At 46.6% G+C, this 27,579-nt stretch overlaps 2 protein-coding genes across 3 annotated transcripts in view; both read left to right on the forward strand.

Annotated features, from left to right (window-relative positions):
* The first annotated feature begins 1,025 nt into the window (after positions 1–1,025).
* PPT1 (palmitoyl-protein thioesterase 1) lies at positions 1,026–27,486 on the forward strand. The gene is made up of 9 exons (XM_036102848.2): positions 1,026–1,189; positions 5,351–5,460; positions 5,683–5,810; positions 6,359–6,429; positions 8,369–8,471; positions 22,345–22,435; positions 23,266–23,364; positions 24,613–24,684; positions 25,942–27,486. Exons 1-9 carry the CDS (start codon positions 1,066–1,068, stop codon positions 26,062–26,064), a joined length of 921 nt encoding a protein of 306 aa, XP_035958741.1. The 5' UTR covers positions 1,026–1,065; the 3' UTR covers positions 26,065–27,486.
* The window catches only part of TRIT1 (tRNA isopentenyltransferase 1), a 196,679-nt gene continuing 184,280 nt past the window's right edge, over positions 15,181–27,579 (forward strand). For both annotated transcript variants that reach the window (XM_078073341.1, XM_036102827.2), the window contains exon 1: positions 15,181–15,184. The gene's annotated coding sequence lies outside the window, so the exon portion shown is untranslated. The remainder of the gene's footprint in view (positions 15,185–27,579) is intronic.

The following is a 27,579-nucleotide window of genomic DNA, read 5'->3' on the forward strand; positions in this document are numbered from 1 at the left end:
TTTTAAAAAAGATTTTATTTTTTCAAGAGAGAGAGAGAGAGAGCGCGCGCGCATGAGCAGGGGGAGGGGCAGAGGGAGAAGCAGACTCCCTGCTGACTAGGGAGCCTGATGCAGCAGGGCTCAATCCCTGGGATCATGACGTGAGCCAAACACAGGCGCTTAATGGACTGAGCCACCCAAGCGCCCTTGAGGACATTTTTCATGTAGCTATGTAAAAATCTACCTTATCCTTTATAAAACTCACCTCATAATACTCCATTGTATAGTGGATACATCCTAATTTACTTACCAAATTCTCTATTTTGATAATTTTCTGAAAAAAAAATTTTTGAACAGGGAATTGAGAGGATGAAAGTGGATTAAGATAATGAAACAGGCAACAGAACATGAAGTGGATTAAAGAGAGGAGAATGGAAAAGGGAGAAATGGTGAATGAGAGGCTCCTGCAGTCATCCAGCTCTGAAATTAAACCAGAAAGTGCCAGTGGTTTACACATCCAACAGATATGTTCTTGTCAGTCTGGCTGCCCTGCCACACCATTCTTTTCTACCTCTCCATCTGGGCTCATTCCAGTCCTCCTGCATTTCATCTCCGCCTGTTGAAATCCTATTTTCCTTCAACATCCAGAACAAATACCACTCCTGGTCATTATTATCCCTGGCTGGAAATGATCCCTCCCCTTCCACTGCTAATAGGGAGCTGAATCCCTCCTTCCTTTCTGCCTTCCACAGAGCATTTTTCTCTCCCAGGTAGTTTAGTGCTGTGGCTCAGTAACAACTTTGGACCCACCAACTTGCTATCTCTGTGAACTTTGCACCTTACCCAAATTCTCAGTGCCTCAGTGTCCAGACCTGTAAAACGGGGAGACGTGTATACAGCGTTGTTATGAGGATTAAATCCGCTCACAGGTATAAAGCACTTAGAATAATGTCTGATGTGCAGTAAGCGCTGAATAAGCCCGCACGTTCATTTTGATTGACGGCGGCAGGAGGTGTGGAGCGGGCGGTCCGCCGGGGCAAGCGCCGAGCCCAGGCCGGGGGAGCGCGGTCACATGATTGGGTCAAGATGGCGTCGCCCGGCTGCTTGTGGCTCTTGGCCGCCGCTCTCCTGCAGGGGTCCTGCGCTGCACGGGCGCTGGGGCATCTCGACCCGGCCGCGCCGCTGCCGCTGGTCATCTGGCATGGGATGGGTGAGTGAGGGAGAAGAGAGTCAGGAGGGTTTGGCGACTCCTTCCCTTTCCCAGCCTGGGCTCGCGTCTGCAAAATGCGAGCGTGTAGGGCGAGGACCGAGGTCGCACAGCGCTCGGCTGGCCCGACGTCTTAGGATTTGGGGGGCTGCTCTTGCGTTGGAAAGGGAGAAGGGGAAGGGACTGTCTTTTGGGGAGTGCTCACAGAGAGCCGTGCATTGCATTAGGGTATTTCGGGCTGTTCTTGTTTAACCCTCACGGCAGTGGTGTCAGGGGGCGGCGTCTGGCACTTGGTCGGCAGTCCTGGCTGTGGCTGCATGACCCGGGCATCCAGCCTTTTATTCATTGACACATTGAATAGAGATTTGTTAGGCACCTGTGGTTCATTTTTGCATTTAACACGTAGTTATTGAGCACCTACTAGATGCTGAAGATAGTGAACAGACCAAATTCTTTGTGCTCTTTCAGAACTTACTTTCCAGGGGGAGAGGCAGACTATAAAGAAATAAGTAAAACATCTAATCGGTTTTCAGTAAAATGGTGATAAGTTCAATGGAAAAGAATAAAGCAGGGAGGGGGATAGAAATGGGAGGTGGGGCTTGCAATTTTATAAGCAAGGTCAGGAAAGTAGTCACTGAGAAAGTGACATCTGTGCAAAGCCCTGAAGTGGATGAGGGAAGATGCCATGTGGATAGGTGGTAGAAGGAACAGTAAATGCAAAGGCCCTGAGGCAGAAGTATGTCTGTTATGTTGAAGGAACAACATTCAGGTCAGTGGGGATGGAACTGAGTGAGCAAGGAGAAGAAAATGGGGGTTTAGGTTGGGGGGATGCCAGTGTTGGGCCAACTAAGGGAGTTGGCTAGAATTCGAGATGGGTAGTCCTTGGGGGGTTTTGAGCACATGAGTGACATGATATGACTTACATTTTATTTTATTTTATTTTTTTAAGATTTTATTTATTTATTAATGAGAGACAGAGCGAGAGAGAGAGGCAGAGGGAGAAGCAGGTTCCCAAGGAGCAGGGAGCCCGATGCGGGACTCGATCACAGGACCCTGAGATCATGACCTGAGCCAAAGGCAGATGCTTAACCATCTGAGCCACCCAGGTGCCCATGACTTACAGTTTAAAAGGACCACTCTGATTGCTATATATTATATCTCAAGGTCGTGAGTTCAAGTCCCATGTTGGGCTCCACACTGGGCGGGGAGCCTACTTAAATTCAAAAAGAAGAGATTGTAGGGAGGTTTCAGACATTTGCAGGGAGACAAGTTAGGAAGCTATTGCAACCATTTCAACAAGAGATGGTGGTGGCATGAAACAATATAGTAATGGGAGATGCTGAGAAGTGGTCAAAGTTTGGATATCTTCTGAAGGCAGAGCCAATGGGATCTGTTAACAGATTAGATTCAGGATGAGAGAAAGAAAAAAGTCAAGGACAATTCCATGGGTTTGGGGCTGGGCAAGTAGAAGGAAGAAGTTGTCATTCTACCAAAATGGGGAAGCCTATAGGGCCAGCAAATTTGGGGTGGGTAGAAGATCAAGAATCTGCTTTGGGACTTACTAGACGTGAGATGCACGTTAGACATCCAGGAGGTGTTGTAGAGGCATTTGGAGTTCAGAAGGTAGGACAGAGATACGAGTTGGAGATTTAAGTTGGGAGTTTTCAGCATATGGCTGGCATTTAAAGCCATGAAACTGGGCAGGATCATAGGCATGAGTGTCCACAGGAGGGAAGAGGTCTCAAGATTGAGCCCTGAGGCACTGCCAACATTTGGAGGTTGAGGAGATGAGGTAGAAGGGAGCTGAGGAGACAGTGATGGTGGAGGAACGTCAGGAGAGTGCAATGTCCAGGAAGTCCAATAAAAATGTTTCAAGAGGAAGGGAGCAATCAGCTGTATGGAATTTTATGGGCAGGGCAACTGAGAATGGGTTATTGGATTTAGCAATTTGAAGATCACTAATGACCTTAACCAAGGCAGTTTGGATAACATGATGAGGATGACAGCCTTATTGGATTGAGTTAAAACTGTTCAGAGGATGGGGCGCCTGGGTGGCTCAGTTGGGGCGCCTGGGTGGCTCAGTTGGTTAAGCGACTGCCTTCGGCTCAGGTCATGATCCTGGAGTCCCGGGATCGAGTCCCGCATCGGGCTCCCTGCTCGGCAGGGAGTCTGCTTCTCCCTCTGACCCTCCCCCATCTCATGCTCTCTCTCTGTCTCATTCTCTCTCTCAAATAAATAAATAAAATCTTTAAAAAAAAAAAACTGTTCAGAGGAATTAGAGTCAGCAAATATAGACAGTTTTTTCAGCACTGTGTGCTGGGCTCTGGGGCTATCGCAGTAGAGTTAAAAGAAATTATGAGAGAAAAAGAAGGTGCTCTAAGCCTTAGCTTTTCCCTTAAAAATGAATTCTTGAGCTTCTCAGGTTAGAAATGTGATGATTCAGCTCAAAATGGGAAATGACCTCAGCCTGTTACTCTGATTGAGTGGCTGGTCACTTCACTTCCGGTTTTTAGTTTTGGTTCCTAGAAACAGGAAACAGGACTGGGAGTAGAGTGAGGCAGGGAGGCCCCCACAGTGCAAAATTTAAGAAGGCACTCACTCTCTAGTTTGTAGAAGTTTAGGGTCAGCACTTGCACAAACCTGTGAGTGAGTACCTCCTCAAATTTGGTGTCCTAGGCGCTTCACTTGCCTTTCCCTGTCCTAGCCCTCGAGTCTGACTCCTGAGTGCTTTTGAGTCGATTAACCCCAAATGTTCCAGATGATAAGGGAGCATAATATGTACCTCTGCTTATTTTTCGGTTGTGAATTCGGTGTCCTAATTATATTGTATGGGCTTTTGAAGTTCGTTATTACTTGATAAACATGTGCCAAGCAAAAAATGTTCTTTCTTTTTAATTGGGGTGAAACAAATATAACCTGTGATTAACCATATTAAAATATACAATTCAGTGGCATTTAGTGGATTCACAATGTTGTACAACCACTGCCTCTCTCTAATTTCAAAGCTTTTTCATTGCCCCAGAAAACTCCAGTACCCCTTAAGTAATCACACTGTTCCCCATTCCCAACACCCCCTGGAAATGTCCAATCTGCTTTCTGTCTCTATAGATTTGCCTATTCTGGATATATGTGTATATATATATAGGTAATCATACATTGTGTGACCTTTTGTGTTTAGCTTATTTCACGTACAATAATGTTTTTTAGGTTCATCCACATTGTAGCCTGTCAGTACTTCATTCTTTTTTATGGCTGAATAATATTCCACGGGGTGTGTATACTGCAGATGGTTTACCCACTCATCCATTGATGGACATTTGGGTCATTTCCACCCGTTAACTGTTACAAATAATGCTGCTATGGGGCGCCTGGGTGGCTCAGTCGGTTAAGCGGCTGCCTTCGGCTCAGGTCATGATCCCAGGGTCCTGGGATCGAGCCCCGCATCGGGCTCCCTGCTCAGCGGAGAGCCTGCTTCTCCCTTTCCCTCTGCCTGCCGCTCTGCCTACTTGTGCTATCTCTCTGTCAAATAAATAAATTAAAAAAATAAATAAATAAAATAATGCTGCTATGAACATTGATGTACAGGTTTCTGTGTGGGCATGTTTTAATTTCTGTTGAGTAGAAATCTAGAAGTGAAATTGCTGTGTCATGTGGTAACTGTTAGGTTTAACTTTTTGAGGAACCACAAACTTTTCACAGTGGCTGCATCATATTACACTCCCACCAGCTATGTACAAGGTTCCTATTTCTCCACATCCTTGCTAACACTTGCTACTTTCCATCTTTTAATTAATTTTTTTTTATTAAAGCCGTCCTAGTAAGTATGAAGTGGTATCTCATTATAGTTTTGATATGCATTTCCTTAATGGCCAGTGATGTTGAGCATGTTTCCATGTGCTTGTTGGCCATTTGTATATCTTCTTTGGAGATAGGTCTGTTCAAGTGCTTTTTCCATTTTTTAATTAGATTAACTTCTTGTTGAGTTGTAAGGGTTCTTTGTATATCCTGAGTATTAAACCCTTATCAGGTATATGTTTTGCAAATATTTTCTCCTATTCTGTATGTTTCACATTCTTAATAATGCCCTTTTGAAGTATAGAACTTTTAAAAAAAAAAGTGTAATGTTTTGGCTCACGAGTATCTACCATTGTCTTTGTTGTTTAGGAGACAGCTGTTGTAATCCCTTAAGCATGGGTGCTATTAAAAAAATGGTTGAGAAGAAAATACCAGGAATTTATGTCTTATCCTTAGAGATTGGGAAGACCCTGATGGAGGTAAGGCCCTTCACAGCTCTGTTCCTTTGAAGGTTTGCTGACTGATTTCATAGAATGTACTATTAAAATGCTTTGCCTTGCATTTTTAGTAGCGGGTCATACAATGATACTTTAACTCTCGAGTGGCTTATGTGAGGATTCCAACCTGAATAAGTTTGGCCTCTTAGGGAAGATGCCATTGGTGGTTTTCATCCTGACCTTTCTCTGTGGCTTCTCTTACAGGATGTGGAGAACAGCTTCTTCTTGAATGTCAATTCCCAAGTAACAACTGTGTGTCAGATTCTTGCTAAGGATCCTAAATTGCAGCAAGGCTACAATGCTATGGGATTCTCCCAGGGAGGCCAATTTCTGTAAGTCCCTTTCTGTTGGATCGTACCATTTACATGGAATTGATTTTTTTCTTATATTCAGGTAGATCCACTCCTCTAATTCTTTTGAGCATTTTGTCTATTCTTGGAAGGAAAACTATTCTAAAATGTCTCCACGTAAAAAGCTTTAGGGAACTTAATTTATTTTCTTTTTTTTTTTTTTAAAGATTTTATTTATTTATTTGACAGAGAGAGGCACAGCGAGAGAGGGAACACAAGCAGGGGGAGTGGGAGAGGGAGAAGCAGGCTTCCCGCTGAGCGGGGAGCCCGATGTGGGGCTCGATCCCAGGACCCTGGGATCAGGAACTGAGCCGAAGGCAGACACTTAACGACTGAGCCACTCAGGCACCCCGGAACTTAATTTATTTTCTATGAAAGAATAAAGATTTGCGTTTGGCCCTGTCGGGAAATCCTGCCACTCCGTGGCTTTGGGGATTCACAGAGGATGAAGTAGCTTAATCTGCGAAGTTGGTTGTTGATGATATATTTTTATCTGACAGCTGGAGCTGATAATCGTTTTATTTCCCCAGGAGGGCAGTGGCTCAGAGATGCCCATCACCTCCCATGATCAATCTGATCTCGGTTGGGGGACAACATCAAGGTAACTTTGGCCTCTTTGCCTCCTTTTTTCTCCGTTCTAATCCATGTGACCACTTGATTTTAAAACATTCCAGCAGCTCTATTTGTACAAGAAGGCAGCCATCCTTGGGAAATCCCATCTTTCCGGCTCATAACAAACTAGCCAGAATTGAAGAAATAGGAAGAGACTTTGGATTCTAGAAGCCAAGATCACAGGTGAACCAGTGGACTGCCTGCTGCTTCTCTCCGGTTTAATTGACATGATTCCTGTAGGTGCGGTGGTTGCGGCTACATGGCAGGTGCTGGTTGAGGAGTCAGGAAGGGCCAACAGGCTTTCCTTTCTTTTTTTAAAGATTTTATTTATTTGAGAGAGAGAGCGTGTGCGGGCGTGTGCCAGAGCTGGGGGAGGGGCAGAAGGAGAGGAGAAGCAGACTCCCCGCTGAGCAGGGACACCCCCCCCCAATGTGGGGCTCGATCCCAGGACCCTGGGATCATGACCTGATCTGAAGGCAGACGCTTCACCGACTGAGCCACCCAGGTGCCCTGCATTCCCTGTTTTCTGACTTTGGTGATGTCTTATTGAATTTAGACTCAGGCAAACAGTAGCATCTAAGCTTTTTTGTCTGTAAACTTAACAGTAGAAATTAAATCCTTTGAAAAACAACAGGCTTTCTGTTTAGGCAGAATTATATACTTTTGGGGAAGGATGCGTCTTTGGGATAGAACTTTTATCTCTGTTCTCATGGATACAGCTATCAGGTGGCATAGTGTAAGAGCAGAAGGATTCTCCTTATAATCAGGAAATTGGATTCACCCAATTAACTGTTGCCGATGGGCAAATAATTTGGTACTTTAAATCATTTTCACAGATGAGGGAAACTGAAAGAAGGCCTTTCCCATTTTGTGGGAATTTTTCAGAGGATGAAGTGAGATAATAAGTAGAAAAATACTTTTTTTTTGTTTAAGATGTTATTTATTTATTTGAGGGAGAGCACAAGTGGGTGGAGGGGCAGAGGGAGAGGGAGAAACAGACTCCCTTCTGAGCAGGGAGCTTGACACAGGGCTCGATCCCAGGACCTTGGAATCATGACCTGAGCCAAAGGCAGACGCTTAACTGACCGAGCCACTCAGGTGCCCCCAAAAATACTTTTTATTTATTTTTTTAAAGATTTTTTATTTATTTGACAGAGAGAGACCCAGCCAGAGAGGGAATACAAGCAGGCTGTGTGGGAGAGGGAGAAGCAGGCTTCCCATGGAGCAGCAAGCCTGACACAGGGCTCCATCCTAGGACCCTGGGATCATGACCTGAGCCAAAGGCAGACGCCCAACGACTGAGCCACCCAGGCGCTCCCAAAAAATACTTTTTAAAAACACAAGTAATATTCAAATGCAAATTGGTAAAAACAACTTTATCATTCACTCATTCAGTCAACAAATATTTATTGAAAATCTATGAATTAAACAGACAAGGTCCCTGTCTTCAGGAAATTTCCGTTCTGGGGGGTGAGGGCTAAGAAATAGACAATGAAGCAAGTAAATAAATAAATACAGATAATGGGAACTATGATCAAGAAAAAGCGGGCGCCTGGGTGGCTCAGTTGGTTAAGCGACTGCCTTCGGCTCAGGTCATGATCCTGGAGTCCCTGGATCGAGTCCCGCATCGGGCTCCCTGCTCGGCAGGGAGTCTGCTTCTCCCTCTGACCCTCCCCTCTCTCATGTGCTCTCTCTCATTCTCTCTCTCTCAAATAAATAAATAAAATCTTTAAAAAAAAAAGAAAAAAAGAAAAAGCACCAGGGGGAAGCTGGCTATGGTATGAATTCTCAATATGTTATTTTCTTGAGGAATAAATGAATGAGATCAGAGGCTAGCTCTGGTTTGTTGTGTTCTTCACCATGCCTTGCACATAGTAGGTATTCAGTACACCGCTATTGAAGGAACGGATCTTTGCCTTCTGCTGTAGGTGTTTATGGACTCCCTCGGTGCCCAGGGGAGAGCTCTCACATCTGTGACCTGATCAGGAAAACACTGAATGCTGGGGCTTACAACAAAGCTATTCAAGAACGGTACGTATGGTTGGCTGAAAAGGATGTAGAACTGTCACTGCATGAAAATATCATGCTGACTTTCATGCCAGCAGAGATTTCAGGAGTAGTGGCCGGTAATATGCACACGAGAGGCTTTTCATAAATATCTCTGTGCTGTCTACTCAGTTATATTATAAGCCTAAAACTGCTCTAATATTAATTTTAAAAAAGGAAGGGAGGCTTTTTTTTTTTAAAGATTTTATTTATTTATTCCAGAGAGAAAGAGTGTGCAAGAGAGAGCATGAGCCCGGGGAGGGGCAGAGGGAGAGGGAGATCCAGACTGTCTGCTGAGCAGGGAGCCTGACGTGGGGCTGGGATCATGACCTGAGCCAAAAGTAGACACTTAGCCTACTGAGCCACCCAGGTGCCCCTGGGGAGGGGTTTTATTTTGAGGGTATTTTTTTTTAATATAGAAAAAATATAATTACAACACAATAAATTTCCATTTTTAAAAAACAAACAAAAGAGCCTTTAGAAAGTACCAAGCCCAGGGACGCCTGGGTGGCTCAGTTGGTTAAGCGTCTGCCTTCGGCTCCAGTTGTGATCCCAGGGTCCTGGGACCGAGTCCCACATCGGACTCCCTGCTCAGCGGGGAGCCTGCTTCTCCCTCTGCCTGCTGTTCCCCCTGTTCATGCTCTCCCTCCCTCTCTCTCTCTGACAAATAATAAATAAATAAACATTAAAAAAAAAAAAAGTACCAAGCCCAATATCCAAAATCTATAAAGAATTTACCAAACTCAACACCCAAAGAACAAATAATCCAGTCAAGAAATGGGCAGAAGACATGAACAGACATTTCTGCAAAGACATCCAAATGGCCAACAGACACATGAAAAAGTCCTCAACATCACTTGTCATCAGGGAAATCCAAATCAAAACCACAATGAGATACCACCTCAAACCAGTCACAATGGCTAAAATTAACAAGTCAGGGAAGGACAGATGTTGGCGAGGATGCAGAGAAAGGGGAACCCTCCTACACTGTTGGTGGGAATGCAAGCTGGTGCAGCCACTCTGGAAAACAGTATGGAGGTTCCTCAAAAAGTTGAAAATAGAGCTACCATACGATCCAGCAATTGCACTACTGGGTATTTACCCCAAAGATATAAATGTAGTGATCCAAAGGGGCACGTGCACCCCAATGTTTATAGCAGCAATGTCCACAATAGCCAAACTATGGAAAGAGCCCAGATGTCCATCAACAGATGAATGGCTAAAGAAGATGTGGTATGTTTGTGGTATGTGTACACACACACACATGCACACACACACACACACAGGAATATTACGCACCCATTAAAAAAATCTTGCCATTTGCAATGACATGGATGGAACTAAAGGGTATTATGCTAAGTGAAATAAGTCAATCAGAGAAAGACAATTACATGATCTCACTGATCTGTGGAATTTAAGAAGGCAGAGGATTGTAGGAGAAGAGAGGAAAAAATGAAATAAGACAAAAACAGGGAGACAAACCATAAGAGACTCTTAATCTTAGGAAACAGACTGAGGGTTGCTGGAGGGTAGGGGGTCGGGATGGGGTAAGTGGGTGGTGGACATTGGGGAGGGTATGTGTTGTAATGAGCACTGGGTATTATATAAGACTGATGAATCATAGACCTGTACCCCTGAAACAAATAATACATTATATGTTAATTTTTTTTTTTTTTTAAAGAAAGTACCAAGAATTACTGTACATATTTGGGGGACAGATTCTTTGGGTTGTCAGCAGCAAAGGGTTAGCCTTCTATGTCAGTGTCCCCACTATTCAGATGTGTTTGGGTGTTTAAAACTACACAGAATCACAGGGCTCTTGGGTGGCTCAGTCGGTTAAAACATCCGACTTCTGATTTTGACTTGGGTCATGATCTCAGGGTCATGAGATTGAGCCCTGCATTGGGCTCTGCCCAGGGCATGGAGCCTGCTTAAGATTCTCTCTCTCTCCCTCTCCCTCTGCCCCTCCCCACCTTCCTCTAAAAACAGACACACACACACATACACAAAAAATAGTATCACTTTTGGAGCCTGTTCTTTTCAGTTGTTTCCAATCTTAAATTATGCATCAGAACCTTTGGGACGTTCATTTAAAATGGATCCTAGGGCTCCATCCCTGGGATCAGGGATTTAATTTGGATTCAGTAGGTCTGGAGTATTCTAGATGGTAACTGAGATTTGGGATCGACTAGTCTGGCTGTAGCAGCTCTCCTACAGGTTTTCCAAGTGTATCATTCTTGTCTAATAACAGCTCTTCAATCTAACACTTCCTTTAAACCGTTTTCCAAGGTTCAGCCCTGCCCCGGATTTGCATGTGGAAACACCCTGCAGCTCGCTCTTCCTTTCTTACCCACTGGCCGCATGCCCAGCCACAGAGCTGTGTTAGGTCCGTAGTGCCACCTGATGGTCCGTGAAGGAAACTAAGATACCCTTTTTTTTTTTTTAAGATTTTATTTATTTATTTGAGATTGAGAGAGAGCACAGAGCGAGTGAGAGAAGCAGCTCCCCGCAGAGCAGGGAGGCCGAAGCAGGACTCGATCCCAGAACCCTAAGATCATGACCTGAGCCGAAGGCAGACACTTAACCGACTGAGCCACCCACGTGCCCTCATTGTTTTTTATTCTTTACTCATTATTCTTCACTCATTATTCTTCTAACTCTTGCCCAGATGCCTCAGAAAAAATTCATCCTTTTCTTTCTTTGTGTTTCTTTTGTGAACCAAACACAATGCCTGGCAATCAGAATTATTAGTGACTAGAAATGAGCAGTCATGGGGAGGAGACAGTAACACCTAAGTACTGATTAAAAGGGGTAGATTGATGTGTTTGTCTTCACTTCCTCCTTAAACTGTAATAATAACCCGGTAGCCAAAGAATAAAAAGTGATAAACCCACAAGGGCCAAGAGAACAGGAAAGGAGAGGGGAGTCAATAAAAGACATCAACATGTCTTTGAAAGACAGAAAGCAGATGAATGAGTGGTAACTGTTTCAGCAGAGCCGAAAAAGCTGAAACCTTTATGTTTCTGAAGGATGCACTGACAGGAAGGGAGCAGATTCACTTTTTATAGCTCCAGAGAGGGTCAGGAATTAGATGCATAAGATCCTTTGGAAGGTAGAGATCAGTGCATGGAGCTAAAAATGGGACTTTTTGTCGAAAAAAATCATTTCTATATAAGGAATGATCAAACTGCCAGTTCCCCTAAGTGCACATGTAAGTTACTGCTCCTCCCCCACTATGACAAGAGAAGCAAAATTTATTCTCTGGAGCAATTTAAGTAGAGAAGTACAAGACTAAGGTAATAAGCACAGGATGGTGGTGAGATACCACACTGAAAACCCATACCCTCCCCCTCCCCTTTCCTCCCACTCAGCTCCCAGAATGATAGCCACTAGGCTTATTATCTGCTAGGCTGATGTTTGGCAGACCTGTCTCTGGAAAACCTGACTGGCCCTAGAGAAAAGATCTACAGGTTGAGGTTTTGGAGTCCTTCAAGAAATCAGGATTGTTCTTGACTCCCGTGAGGTGAAGCCACCAGGAGGTAAGCTCTGTTGCACGAGGAGCCTCCAGTTAGCTTTGTAGTGCCTCGTTTCAGTATGAACCATGAGCTGGGGACTCCCAGCCAGATATCTGAGGAAAGCCTCTAACATGAAAGATAGACTGAAACCAACAAAAAGTAAAAAGCAACTTGGAAGGAAAATACGACAATTCAAGGAGCCAAAGAAAACCTTAAAAAAGAAAAAAAAAAAAAAAGCCTAGAATTATTATCTTCAGAGATGAGCAATTACATCTGTGGCACCGGAAAAGAATGTGAATAAAACCAACAATCGGAGAGTAAGAGCTCCTGGCAATTAAAAATAAGACAACCAAGATAAATGTGAGAGTGATATGGGAATACAAACTTGAGGAAATCTCCTAGAAATGAGAACAAAAACCTCAAAGAGGTTTAAAAAAAAAAAAAGTAGAAAACTGATAAACTTAAAGGAGCCATTTAGGAAGTCCAGGATCTGCCTGATAGGAGTTCCAAAAAGATCCCAGAGGAAAAAGGGTGGATGGGAATTATCAAAGAGGTAATACAAGAAAATGTCTCAGAATGACAGGACAAGAGTTTCCAGCTTGAAAGGGCTCACTAAGTGGTCAGGGCAAGGAATGAAAAAAGCCTTACACGGAGGTACCCCCCTGTGACCTCTTAGAGCACCAGGAGAAAGAGGGGGCCCCAGGGAGGCCGCCCAGAGTCCGTTCCAATGACCGCGCACTCCCCTCAGCAGCACTGCCTGCTAGAAGTTTTCTGAGGGAAAGTGATTTCCATCCTAGAGTTCAATGCCGAACCTTTAAGGAGCAACCGCTTGTGAAGGGAAAATAAAGGCCTCTTCAGACACGCCAAAAAAAAAAAAAAAGAATGACCCTCTTTCAGGGCAGGTGTTGGCGAGACTCCGTTCCACACCGTGTGCTGCGTGGCGTGGTGTGTCTTTGAGCCTCCTCTTCATCCCCAGCATGAGGTTTACTGTAGTACTTTCCCGCACGGAGATTCAGTGCAGGGCCCTCAGCTCGTAGTAAGTAGGCAGATGGGCCCGTTACCGCTAGTGATGCCATGTTTAAAATATTTATTCAACTTGAGCTGCCTGTTTCCTTTATTTATAAGCATTGCTGTGGTTTTGTTTTCTCTTTTCGGTTGCAGTTATAAAGTATTTCATAATTCCATCAAATGTTGCGCTGCAGTTCTCCAGGCCCTGTGGTAGGTCCGGCAGGTACAGTGGGGAATACGACAGTTAGGGTCCCTGCTCCCGTGAAAGAACATACCAGTGGGGAAAGGGGAGCTGCAAGCAAACAGAGGCACTGGGTCACCTCTAATAGTGCTAAGGCTGTGGTGGACGTAAACAGGGTGCAGTGGTGGAGAGGAGTGTGGAGGAGGTACCTACCCTGGACAGAATGGCTTTCGGAGAAGAGGTGTCTAAGCTGGGGTCTGGAGGTTGAGAGGGATGGGAGGAGCTAAGGAAACAGCCCTCGGGCCGAGGGAACAGTAGGCACGAAGGCCCGATCCTAGGACACATTTGGCTTGTTCTAGGCCCCGGTGACAAGTTGAGTGATAGACGGGAGTTGGCAGGGGTGATACTGCAAGGACGGGAAGGTCACATCGGCCATTTGGGTTTCCTTCTAAACATCAAGAGAAACTGTTGGGAGGTTTTAAGCAAGGGAATAATATGGCCTGATCCACGTTTTTGGATGGTCTCCATTGCTTTGTGGACAGTGGATTGGAAAGCGGGTAGAGGAAAAGCAGGGGGCTGTCACAGTGTCTCGGTAAGAGGTGACGGTGGTGTGGATACTGGGGTGAGATGGAGAGAAGTGGAATGACCTGAGATAAGTTTCATAATGTCGTAGCTGAACGAGACTGGCGAGCCTGGATTCAGCTCAGCATTTATAACACGGTTTCCCTGGGAAATGCTTTCTGAGTTCTCAGTGGCTGAATTACAGATTGATACTTTTCTAATTTTATGGAGTTGGTTTTTCTTTTTAAAAGTTCTTTGTATTTATATGTATATCTCATTTTATTTTTTTTAATAGATTTTATTTATTTTTTGACAGAGACACAGCGAGAGAGGGGACACAAGCAGGGGGAGTGGGAGAGGGAGAAGCAGGCTTCCCGTGGAGCAGGGAGCCCGATGTGGGGCTCGATCCCAGAACCCTGAGATCATGACCTGAGCTGAACGCAGACGCTTAACGACTGAGCCACCCAGGCGCCCCTGTATATCTCATTTTAGCAGATGGCCAGTATGAGATTTAAAGAGGTGGGTATGGGGCGCCTGGGTGGCTCAGTCGGTTAAGCATGTGCCTTCGGCTCAGGTCATGATCCCAGGGTCCTGGGATGGAGCCCCACGTTGGGCTCTCTGCTCAGCGGGGAGCCTGCTTCTCCCTCTCCCTCTGCTGCTCCCCTGCTTGTGCGCTCCTTCTCTCAAATAAATAAAATCTTAAAAAAAAAAAAAAAGGCAAGTAGCCCCGGTAGAGGCGAGAAGGGGGTGGGGAGGGGTGGGAGGGACAGAAGGAGAGCACGTTCTTCTGGCAGTATGGTCCTAGGCTGCCCTTTGTATCAGGGAGGATTCCGGTTGTAGGAAAATAACCACATCCAACCAAAGAAAATTTTTAAGGAAGTTCATAGTCTTCTGGTACCCAGGGTTTCAGAGGGACTAGAATCCAGAAATGGGAGCCACCAAGAGCTGGGTCTGTCTCTCCCACTGGCGTTGCTGCTGCCTCTGTGTGCTCACCAGCCTCTCTGGCCCCCCACCGGTGAAAGGTGGCCTTGCCCAGCTTCTAAGTTGGTTGGTTGGTTGGTTGGTTTTTAAGATTTATTTATTTATTTTGGAGAGAGCGAGAGAGTGCCTGCAGGAGCAGGGGAGGGGTAGGGGGAGAGAGAGCATCTCAAGTGGCCTCCCTTCTGAGCACAGAGCCCACCTCGGGGCTCAATCCCACGACCCCTGAGATCATGACCTGGGCTGGAACCAAGAGACCATCACTCTACTGACGGAGCCACCCAGGCGCCCCCAGCTTCCAAGTTTTTCATTGTGTCTGCTTAGGATATCATCTCAGGAGGGGCTGGAATCTCTCGGTCCCAGTCCGTCTTCTTGGGGAAGGGACCATGTCCCAGCTCAGGTCAGATCTCCATCACTGGCTGCGGCCAGACAAGTGAGACCACACGGTATCAACCGTACCCGCCCCTGTAACCAGAAGGTGGGCCGGGGAAGGGTGCAGTTCCCAGACGAGGGAGAGTTGATTTTGATTTAGGTGGAGACCCCCAGAAGGTGTCTTCTGCACTGTTCAGATCATTCAACCTTAGCAAAGCGAATTGGATTAGTCCCCTGGGAAGCCAGTGAGGAGGGACTTCTCCAGCACCTGCTCCTGGCTCGGTGGGGGCAGCAGTGAGGAATGGTGAGCGTGACAGCCCTCTCTCACCTCGTGGATGTGAAATCCGCCCTCTAGTTCTCCTTTGAGATACCGGTAGCCCTTCCTGGGTTTCTTCTTGCTCCGGTTTCCTCCTTGCTGTCCTCCTCACGGCGCCCCTCCCTGCCACAGTGAGTACAGCAGTGCCGGCCTGGCCTTGGCCTCTCCTCTTCCCTGTGCCCGCCCTGCTCTCCCACGTGGCCCTGTCCTTGGTCCGTGGCCCTCAGCCCTGCGTGCCCAGGGTTTGCCGGGGCCTGTGCCCCCAGTGGCTCTCACAGCGTGCTTATCCCCAGCTGTCCCGCTTTCCCCACACTTTCGCCCTCAACTCGCCGCTCCCCGTTCTGGAAATATTGAGGCATCCACTTCGGCACTTCTCAGCTGTTCAGAAAAGTAGAGAGAGTAATGTCATCTGAGATCTAAAATTAATATTTTGTCATATTTGCCTCAGATATTTTAAGAACTGAAACATTTCAGATAATACTGAATTCTTTTACACATCTCTGCCAGGTTCCATTCCCTGCCCGCCCTCCGTAGTGACAACCACTGTTGAGAAATGAGAGTAATAGATCCTTTCTGTCCATTAAAAAAAATCGTATATTTATATACATATATATTCTCCATCAATATGTAGCCTTATTTTGTATATCTAAAATGTTATGTAACGGATATCTTGTGCACTTCATTCTGCAAATGAGTTTTTCACTCAGTGTTATGTTTAATAACGTGGTTACATATATACATCTAGTTCATTCCTCTTTTTTTTTTTTTAAGATTTTACTTATTTATTTAATTGAAAGAGAGAGACAGCAAGAGAGGGAACACAAGCAGAGGGAGTGGGAGAGGGAGAAGCAGGCTTCCCATGGAGCAGGGAGCCCGATGCGGGGCTCGATCCCAGGACCCTGGGACCATGACCTGAGCCGAAGGCAGTTGCTCAACCAACTGAGCCACCCAGGCACCCTTAGTTCATTCCTCTTTTTTTTTTTTTTTTTTTTTAAAGATTTTATTTATTTATTTGACAGAGAGAGAGAGACAGTGAGAGAGGGAATACAAGCAGGGGGAGTGGGAGAGGGAGAAGCAGGCTTCCCGCTGAGCAGGGAGCCTGATGCGGGGCTCGATCCCAGGACCCTGGGATCATGACCTGAGCCGAAGGCAGACGCTTAACGACTGAGCCACCCAGGCGCCCTAGTTCATTCCTCTTAACTGCTACCTGGCATTCTGTATTCTCTGACTACGCCACCGTGTATTGATTTCCAATAGCAAACATTTCGGCATTTCTAGTTTCTCTAGCAAACAACCTTGAGGGAACATCCTTGTGTTGAAAAGCCCAGCCTGTGTTGCTGCATGTCTCCTTTACTTTTACGATACTGCTGTGTTCACACACGACACTTCACTTCCAGTCACCAAATGTGTGGAGGTTTCCCCCACACCAGGGAGTTCTCTGTGACACCAGCTGGTGTCCTACAATTTAACTCAGTTCTGACACTGCCTACCTGGAGATAGCATCAGATCCCACAGATTAAGAGCTCAGTCCCACAAGCCTGCCCCCAGCCACACACACACATGCCCATCACCAGTAGTAGGTCCCCAGGTTACCCACAACTTCTGTCCGATGTGGCTACAGGGTGGAGGTTCCCATGACCCTCTCCTCAGGCATGATTAATTTGTTAGAGTGGCTCACAGAACTCAAGGAAACATGTTTACCAGTTTATTAAGGGGTGTGATAAAGGACACAGATGAGGGGCGCCTGGGTGGCTCAGTTGGTTGTCTGCCTTTGGCTCGGGTCATGATCTCAGGATCCTGGGATGGAGCCCCGCATCGGGCTCCCTGCTCAGCGGGGAGTCTCCTTCTCCTCCCTCTGTTCCTCCCCCCCACTCGTGCTCTCTCTCTCAAATAAATAAAATCTTAAAAAAAAAAAAAAGGACACAGATGAACAGCCAGATGAACAAGATACATTGGCAAGGTCTGGGAGGGTCCTGAGCACAGGAGCTGGGGTGCACACCCTTCTGGTGTGGGTGTGTCTGCCAACCTGGAAGCTCTCTGAACCCCTACTATTAGAATTTTATGGAGGCTTCTTCACATAAGCACGATCAGTTACTAACTCCATTTCCAGCCCCCCTCCCCTCTCTGGAGAATGGGGAGCAGGGCAGAAAATTCCAAGCTTCGGATGGAGGCTTGGTCTTTCTGGTGACCAGCCCCATCCAGGAGCCATCCGGGAGCCCACCCAGAGCCACCTCACTAGAACAAAAGATGCTCCTAGTGTTCTTACCACTTAGGAAATTACAAGGGTTTTAGGAGCTCTGTGCCAGGAACCGGAGTTGGGGACCAGTATATGTATTTTCAATCCCTAGCAATCCCCGAACAAGAATTTATGTACTAGTGGAATTCACATGTGGACTGTCAGTTATTGGGTAATTTGGGGAATGCTCCTTAACCTCTCTGCCTTAGTTTCATCATCTGTAAAATAGGGCAGAAGTTCTACCTCATGGGTTGTAGAGGTTAAATGAGTTAGTAGATGTAGATAGAGTGCTTAGAACAGTACTTCAGAGACACTCCCTGCGGGTTAGCTAATGTGATTACAATGATGAGCATGTGCATTTTAGACTTGATTTGATATTGCCAAGGTGGCTGTACCAACTTCTCTTCCCACCAACAGAGTGTGAGCGTTCCCGTTTTCTCCAGTCTTAACTGACTTTTGATCCTGTGTCTGTTAACGCGTCTGCCAGGCAGATGTGTGTGGGATGATTTCGCTTTCCAATCTGCGCATCCTGTTAGGCAGCTTGATCATCCGTTCGTGTTTGTTGGCTACTCGGGTCTCTCTTTTCTGTGAATTGCCTATTCATTGCCTATTCTAGTCTTTGCCTGTTTTTCTGTTGGGCGTTCTTTTTCTTACTGATGTGTAAGTATCACGTACACACACGTGCATCTATATTAGGATTATCAAGCCTTTCTTTGTTAGGTATATTACACTTAACTTCTCCCAGCCTGTGGCTTATATTTTAATTTTATTTATGGGGTCTTCATTTGGTACAGCAGATTGTTTTTAGGCAGATTTTTTTTAAGTTATGGTACCATTTCAGTCATTTTTAAGTGTACAGCTCAGGGGCATTAGGTACATTCACAGTGTCCCAACCAGCATCAGGTGTAGCAGCTTCTAATTTGGATTCAGGCCACTTCATCAGTCCTTAGGACTGAAGCACAAAGCTATTCTCCCATCCCATATTTTCTTCTAATTTTTTTTTTTCAGGTTTTGTTTTGATTCTCATGTTTTTCATCTACCTGGGGTTTTCGATGCTTGAATCTGTTTCTGGGCTGCTATTCTGTTCCATTCATTTATTTGTCTGTCTCTACCCCATGCGGGCTCTGCTTTGGTTACTATAGCAACTTTTACACAGCTCTTCTTCAAGTCTTGGCTGGTCTTGGACTTTTACTGTTTCATCTGGAGTTTAAAATTAGTTTGTAAAATAAAATAAAATAAAATAAAATAAAATAAATAAAATAAAATAATAAATAATAAATAATAAATAAAATATAATAAAATAAAAATATAATAAAAATATAATAAAATATAAAAATAATAAATAATAAAATAAAATAATAAAATAAAAAATATAAAATAAAATAAAATATAAAATAAGTTTGTCAGATTCTACCAGAAATCATCTTGTGATTTAGGTCAGAATGCCTTAGGGGTTGGCCGTCGCCTCAGCAGGTCCGCATTTCCTTTCCTCCCCGTCAGGCTCTGGTTGGTCTCCCGCTAGGACTTGGAACAGCGTCTCCCCGCGTGGACGGTAGCGGCGGCGGCGGCTGGATTTAGAGCGAGGGGCAGGAGGGACAGAATAGGACGGCGACCGGTCCGACAGCACTCCGTTTTGTGGAATTTGTGCCGGGAGTGGACACCTTAGTGAGCTTTACAGTTGATACTTAGTTTTCACGACAACCCTGGCAGGATCGGGCTCCGAGAGGCGAGGCCCCGGCATCCCGGGCCGGGGCTGCGGGCTGCGGAGCTGGTGCTGTCGGCGTCCCGCGGGCAGCAGGCCGGTGGTATGTGTAGTGCTTAAGAGCAGGGCTTTGGGGCCCGGACTGGCTGCTAGGCCGTTCGGGCTCTGTTCCCTCCCGGCAGTGTGACCGTGGGCAAGCCATTCATCACTCTGGGTATGGTTGCCTCATTCGGAAACAGGAGGCTAATAATAGTGCCTTCCCGATGGAATTCTTGTCAGGATTAAATAGGTTAATGTATGTAAAGTGCTTAGAGTAGGCCCAGTAAGTGCTGTACACAGGTTTCTGTTATTCTCTCGAAGCCGCAGTGGCTAGAACAGGCCTCGGGGTAAAGGGTACGGTTTCTGGGTTGCTGACTGCCTCTTGAATGGGCCGCGTTGGAAAGAGTGTGGACTTGGGCAGATTTAGGCTCCTATCTTACCTTGTCTACGACTGTGTAGTTTTTTTTTTAAGATTTTATTTATTTATTTATTTCGAGTGTGTATGCACAAGCAAGCAGGGGGAGGGGCAGAGGAAGAGAGAGAAAATCCCAGGCAGGCTGCCCACTGAGCGTGGAGCCCAATGCAGGGCTCGATCCCACAACCCTGAGGTCACGACCTGAGCTGAAACCAGGAGTTGGTTGCTTAACCAACTGAGCCACTGATGACACGACTGTGTAGTTTTTGTTTTTTTAAAGATTTTATTTATTTATTTGACTGAGAGAGAGAGAGCACACAAGCAGGGGGAGCAGCAGAGGGAGAGACAGACACAGACTCTCTGCCGAGCAGGGAGCCCGATGCGTGGCTCGATCCCAGGACCCTGAGATCATGACCTGAGCTGAAGGCAGACGCTTAACTGACTGAGCCACCCAGGCGCCCGTCGACTGTGTAGTGTTGAGAGCGTTACTTAATGTCTGAAACTGGCCCTCCCCTGGTGACAAGGACAGAATAGTACAGACCCATGTTTCTTCTCTGTCTGCCTCCCCAGCACTTCCAGCTTGTGCTCATCCTCAGGTCCTTCCCCTTAGCCGCCCCGTGTGCACCGGGCTTCTCACAAAACAAAATGCCCTTCATTTCTTCCTGTGGCCCCTTCTTAGCTCTGTTTCCTTTTCACACAGAAAGGTGACCCACGACTACAGCTTTCGTTGGTTCTTTCATTTTCAGCCGTTGGGCTCCCTGCTGTAATTCTGGGTCACCAGAACCTCGTCCGGCAAGATCCAAAGACCTTTGTATTTATTCACTGAACTTTTTTTTTTTTTTTAAAGATTTTATTTATTTATTTGAGAGAGAGAATGAGATAGAATGAGAGGGGGGAGGGTCAGAGGGAGAAGCGGGCTCCCTGCTGCGGGACTCGATCCCAGGACTCCAGGATCATGACCTGAGCCGAAGGCAGTTGCTTAACCAACTGAGCCACCCAGGCGCCCTCACTGAACATTTTTTGAAGAAACTTTGATGGCCACCTGTCTGAACATGTGTGCGCCCAGCGCTCACCACTTGTGAGCGTTTGACACTGTTGACCACCCACTCCCGAAGCTTCTTCCCTTGTTCTCCTAACCATCCTGCCTTCCTTTCTGCTCACTCCCTCAGTACCAGCCGACTTCTTTCATAGCTTGTCTGGCACCCCTGCATCGGTCCCTTCCACTCGGCAGAGCCTCCCTGCTGAGCATCTGCGGGGCGTCTGCGGGGCGCCAGAGCGTCGCCGCTCAAGGAGCTTGTAGTCCTTGGGGGGAGAACCAGGGAGCCAGCTCGCCCCCGGTGAGCGACAGCAGGGCTGGAACAAAAGGACAAGACCAGTGCCAATGTCAGTCTTCTTTAAATGGTCAGAGTTCGTCACCTTTTGACACAATCAGTGAAACTGAATACTGAAATCTTTCACATCCATTTATAAACAGATGACAGACCGTCCCTGTGACTGCCGACAGGCTGACTGCGGCCTCTTTTGACCTCAGTCGCACCTGCCCCGGGCGTGAGGAGCGCGGACATCTCTGCCGTAGCTGGTTCCACTGGGCTTCTGTACCATCCTGCCCTGTTGGGTGGAGCTTTCTGGACCACTGCCTCTGGGCACCTCTTCCACTCAGGCTGGGGGCTCCTGTTGTCCAGATGTTTCTTCTTTCCCCTGCCAGCGTGGGATAGAGGGTCCCACCCGTGTTCCGACTCCTCCTTTCCCCAGAGATCCGTGCTCAGCTTTCTCGTAGTGGAAATGCTGCTGTGTGGATGCAGGAGCCCCATGGAAGCACCTGCCGGGAGGACTCGGGAAGGGCTCCGTGTGGATGGGGAAGGGCCCCGAGGGAAGGCAGGGGAGGAGGGGAGGGAGAGCAGAGAGACTGGAGAGAAAGGAGAAGCATGTGAACACCTGTCTGAAATAATAGTGTAAACGCCAAATCCCCACCTTTTGTCCTTAAAAATTGCATGACATACCAGAATCCTGAAAACTAGTGTCATCACTCAACGATAGGAAAAATGTTTTGCGATTGAAGGGGTAGACCTCCGTCCCAGCCTGAAGGTGGCCAGATGGATGGAGAGAGGGATGGCTGGATGCAGAGGCGGTGATATCTGAGCTGAGTCTTGCAGGATGAATAGGAAGCGGCGGAGGGGGAAAGGAGGTGGGGTTGTGGGCGGGGACAGCATGTGCCACCGTGACCCGGAGGCGGAAGTGTGACAAGGCTCAGGGCCATGGGGGAACTGAGACTGATGCGTCCTTTCCCCAAATCTGTGGGACTCTGTGCTGTGCTGCATAGAACTGTCATGCCTCCGGCGTGTCGTTAAGGAACTTTTTCGTAAGTGGAAGTCTTGTCTGCCCTATTTAAGGGCAAGGCCTGGGGCTTGGTGGCCCTGAAGTTTTGTCCTTTTGAAGTCTCCTAGTGCACAGTCTGCTGTGCACAGGGGCGTGCCCCCGGCGTGCTGACTGACACGCAGCTCGGTCACCTTCATTCATTCCTCCTCCTCCCTGCAGCCTGGTGCAAGCAGAATACTGGCACGACCCCATCAAGGAGGACATGTACCGCAACCACAGCATCTTCTTGGCAGATATTAATCAGGAGAGGGTAAGCACCCATCCCAGGCTGCTCTAGCCGTGCATTCATGTTGCTTTCGGGGCGTCACAAACAGATCAGCTCTGACTGTTTACCCAGAATATCCTGGACAGACCCTGGGAAACAGAAGTTCTGTTTTGGGGAGCAGTGCTTATGAGTTTCAATTCCTTTTAGGAAGGCTGAAATTCATTTGGCTTTCTTCCCGTAGGTCCTTTTCCTTTCCTTGTGTTGAAGAAGCAGGGTAAGCTCAGTAGGTTGCTGGCTGGCTTAAGTGGAACGTCATAGCTGCTGTCTTACTGAGGGAAGCCTTCCTAGTGGGTCCCTTGGAGGGTCAGATTTTCTCAGAAGTGAGATTTACTTAGAAGAGAGACTGCAGAGGGGACCGAGTATGTCCCAGGCACGAACTTGGCTTGTGAGATTCTGGTAAACTCAGTGGCTCAATTTATATTGGGCCTATCTGGAGGTTTTTGTTTTTGTTTTTTAAAACGAAATTTGAGGGGTGCTGGGGAAAGAAACAGAAGAGTATAGCAGAACCGCTCAGAACGTGTGGTTTCTCCTTTATGCTTTGGCTCTCTCTGGGTAGTTGCTTTTAACCTATGTGACGGATGCCTATGGAATGTGGTGACGGACTGTGGTTGGTGGGGGCATTGCCAGTCAGATAGGATGGTAAGAAAAGGCTGTAGAAGGTATATTCTGGGCCGGAAGCTGGAAAAGCAGCCCATTATTATGGGGAGGAAATATGGTGGCCCAGGGTTGGGGAGGCCAGAGCACTGGAAGGCTTTAACATCCCTGCTGGAAACCTGATGATATTGTCCCTGAAATACTACTGGCCTTTCCTCCAGGGTGTCAATGAGTCCTACAAGAAGAACCTGATGGCCTTGAAGAAGTTTGTGATGGTGAAATTTCTCAATGATTCCATTGTGGACCCTGTGGACTCTGAGGTGAGATGCTGCGTCAGCAGGCCATACCACACCAGGAGACCGAAGGAGTAAATGGCATTAAAATACAGCTGCCTGCTTGGGAGAAACCTTCAGTCCCTTCCACCACCTTTTGTGTAGAGCAGGGCTTCTTCACCCGAGGTTTACAAATGGGACACTGGGGGCCACCCCCCCCACCACCCGAAATTGTTTGCAAGATAATGTAGTGGCATTCTCTGAGGAAAGATCTATAACTTTTATCACATTTTCTAAGAGACCTGTGTGACCCAAACCATCAGCCCAAAGTCTATAAATCCCTGAGGTTGGCATTCAAGGTCTGCCTTGACCTATCTTTTCAACCTAATCTTCCTTCATTACCTACTTCATATACTCTAGGATCAAGTCTTGAAATGCCCCAGACTTGGCATGTGTTTTTACTCTTACGTGCCTTTGTTCATGCCTTTCAGTCTCTAGAGTGCCCTTCCCTGGGCTTCTCCACCTGACAAGCTCCAGGTTGTCTGTCAAGGCCAAGCTCAAGTGTCACTTCTTCCATCCAGGATGCCATCCCTATTCCAAGCAGACTTTGCTCCCTCTTTTGCAGAATCATCACATTATGTCGGGCCACCAGGGACTAGCAAATGGCAGCCTGCTGGCCAGATCCAGCCCACTGTCTGCTTTTGCAGGGCCCATGAACCATTTTTTAATGGATAGAAAAAGTCAAAAGCATATCTGATGACAAAAGTTATATAAATGGAAATTTCAGGGTCCATAAGTGAAATTTCATTGGAATAGAGCCATATTCATTTTTACTTTTTCTTAAAGCCATATTCATTTTTTATATAGTTTATGGTTGCTTTTGTTTAGAATGGCAGCATTGGGTAGTTGCACTCATGTGGCCTTTAAAGCCTAAGATATTTTGTATCTGGCCTTTACAGAAAAGTTTGCTGATCCCTGTGCTATTTGTTGTTTCTGTGTTTAGAGCTGTAGAAAACAGGGACCACAATATATATTTGTCTTCAAATGTCAGACTTAGCACAAAGATTTTCACAGCGTAGGTGCTCAATAATTGTAGGAAACAGGAATTCTGCGCAATTGGAAAGCTCTTTGGAAAGATTAACTCATCCCTCAGGATCTACCGTTAAAAAGAGATGACTCAAGACGTACTCTATTTTTACTCTTTGCTACAGCTTTGTGATACCGTTTGTTGGTAGTCTTAGCTACTAGCCAGTATGTGCTGTGTGTCTGATCTTCGTTCTCCCTCCTCTCCTGCAGTGGTTCGGATTTTATAGAAGTGGCCAAGCCAAGGAAACCATCCCCTTGCAGGAGACCACTCTGTACACACAGGTAACCGGAGAGGAGAGAGTCCTGTCTTTTTCAGCTCCTGGTTCCCGAAGCTGCTAGGTTCTTTGGTGATACAGCCTGTCCTGTACACCCCAGAGCAAGTAGGTGCTCAGAGGCCCCTGACTTGGTCTGATACGGGTGAGGCCTGTCAGGGTGCTGATCGTGACGCCAGCGTATCAGGCGCTGATTTACAGAAATGTACATCCTGAAGGATGAAGGACCTGTACCTCATGGTTTTCAAGTACGTACGAAGGTCACCTCATCTCCAGTTTCTGCCTTCTGATAAAAAGGTTTAGAACTGGCTTCCTTTGCTGACGTGCAGACTGCACATCCAAGAAGCCCCCGTGCATCGTGAAAACACAGGAGAGGTGTTAACTTTAAAGCTCGAACAGATGTGAAGTCCTGTTTTTAAATTAGAGCACTGATGAGGGGAGCTCCTCCTGCAGGAGCCTGGAGGAAGCGCTGTAGGCCCTGTTTCTCAAGCAGAGGTTGCACCATTTCACTACCTCTAGTTCTGGGGCCTTCCACACTCTACGGAATGTGTATTGGAGCTGGACCCTCCCAAAAAGGCACGAGTGCTATGTGCACCACTTGCCTTCTACTAGAATTCTTCTGAGTAATTTCGCAGGCCAGTTGTCTCCTCTCTTGGCTTTCCCCCTGCGTTTGGTGGCCCAGGTTGGGTGAGACCGAAGGGAAGGGAAGCTAGGGTCTGTTGAGTTTTGGAAATTACAACGAAGAACTTCCCCCTTGTGGAAGTCAGACTGATGGTGGCTACACAGAAGCCGCACTCTGGCTCCATCAGCTGCTCATCCTCTCAGCCGTTATTTGTTCTGGGGCACTGTGGGTAATGCCATTCTCAGCTGCAGGATATGAAAAGTGGCTGGGGTGTGTTATCGAAGGGTTAGATGGGTTTTAAGCTAACATTTTTCTGTCTTTGCCTCAGTCTCACCTGACCTTTTGAGGCAGTTTTGTCCGTGGCTTGCGCACCCACACAGGTGGTCCTCCAGAAGCTTTAGGAAACTTTTCAGAAAGCTGAATATAGAACTCTGTAGATGACAGTCTCAATTACATATGTTTTGAATGCTCAGGAAGAAAACTGGGAGATACCCTTTTTGGCATTTTCAACAATACACCTAAATTTTACTACTACTCAGGGAAAAGACTACACTTGGAGCACGTATCTCAAACATTGTATTTCTTTACTTTTTAACTATAAAACTTTTCATAAAGCCTCTTTAATTATGGTCTCTCTCTCTGCAGGACCGCCTGGGGCTAAAGGAAATGGACAGTGCAGGACAGCTAGTGTTCCTGGCTGTGGAGGGGGACCATCTGCAACTGTCTCAAGCGTGGTTTTATGCCCATATCATACCCTTCCTGGAGTGAAACCCTTGTAGGCTGCACCAGAGCCCAGGGAGCCCCTAGCGCTTCTCAGCCAGTAGGAGACCGGTCCCTTCATGCCTAAGCCTGAGCTCACATCCAGCTTGCAACCAGTCCTTCCCTCTAGTTATCACCTAACATGCCCTGCTCAGAAAGATCTAAGATTCGAATCTTATCCTTTGCCTCATCCTATCAGCATATGGTGTTGAATGCAAATTTAATTAGTTAATAACCGTGCATGGAGATTATTTTACAACCCCTCGATGTGGTCAGGCTGTCTCAGGACAGTCTGCTGCAGATCAGTGTCAGAACTGTGCCCAGAAGAGGCTGAAGCTAAAGCAATTAAGAGTCTAAGGGCAGACACCTTCTTCAGGAAAGCCTAGCCGCATTTCAGGCCAAGAGGCAGCCAGCATCCAGGCTTGAGGTGACCATAAATGCTTTCTCAGTTTTGCTGGTGGAGATTCAACCAGTGCTTGTGAAAGTATTGTTTAGATAGTGTCTGCATAATTCCTTGAGGCTACCCTCTTTTCTCAGTATGTTGTCTCCTGTGGTGTCTTAGCATTGACCTGTTCTGCTGGGCCACCATCTTGTCTCAGTAAGCACTCTTTTGTCTCTTTCAGGTAGTGATGAATCAGTTGCTCTGTCACAAAACGGGGGGAAGTAGCACCCAACTGGATTACTTAAGGTGGCAGGGGGTGGGGGATGGAGTACATCTTGCTTAACTGAGGGGAGTGAAGAAAAACGTACAAGCGGACAGAACACTGTATGTCAACTATACTTCAGCTGAACAATGTACAAGCAGGAGTGAGTGAGGACGCGGCTGGTCCCTTCCACTCCATCCTTGACTGACCTGTCCCTTTCTCAGTGTGGCCAGTAGTCTGCATTCTAGAGTCACTCTGCTGCTGGTGTTAGCAGACAATGGGAGGAAGAATGGGAAGAGATCAGGCTTTCTAACTCCCATCTCAAAAAACCATATTTACAGTACACTCTATTTCTGATGTATCTGATGAAAAAAAGGATTATTTGCTCAGAAAGCTTGGGGAATATTGCATACGCCTTTTCTCCTGTTGGAGATCAACTCACATTAGACTACTAAGGACTGAGAATTCCTGTTACAATAAAAAAACTAACCTTTAGCTACTGTTTTCCCACACTATGTGAGCATGGACATCTTAGCCCCCCACTCCTCCACCCTGAGAAAACCTGTCAACACTTTCTGGAAGACAGTTTGCAGAATGCCAGCTTGAGAGACGACAGCTGTGCAGAGGGAAGCGCCTTGTTAGTGCTGCTAACTTTACCCTTTATGATTTTTCTCTCCCCTCTCTCAAGCCTTATTTCTCAACTAGAAGATGAGGATTAAGGGTTAACAAGTGGGGGGAATGTGAAAAAAATTTTATGATATTGTCTAAAATAAAGAATAGTTTCTTATCCTTGGTGTCCTTTTCCTTCTCAGTATTCTTACATACATCTCAGGGCACCTGGCTGGCTCAGTTAGTAGAGCATTTGACTCTTGATCTCGGG

The sequence above is a fragment of the Halichoerus grypus genome, chromosome 5 (genome assembly GCF_964656455.1).
Source record: "Halichoerus grypus chromosome 5, mHalGry1.hap1.1, whole genome shotgun sequence".
NCBI lineage: Eukaryota > Metazoa > Chordata > Mammalia > Carnivora > Phocidae > Halichoerus > Halichoerus grypus.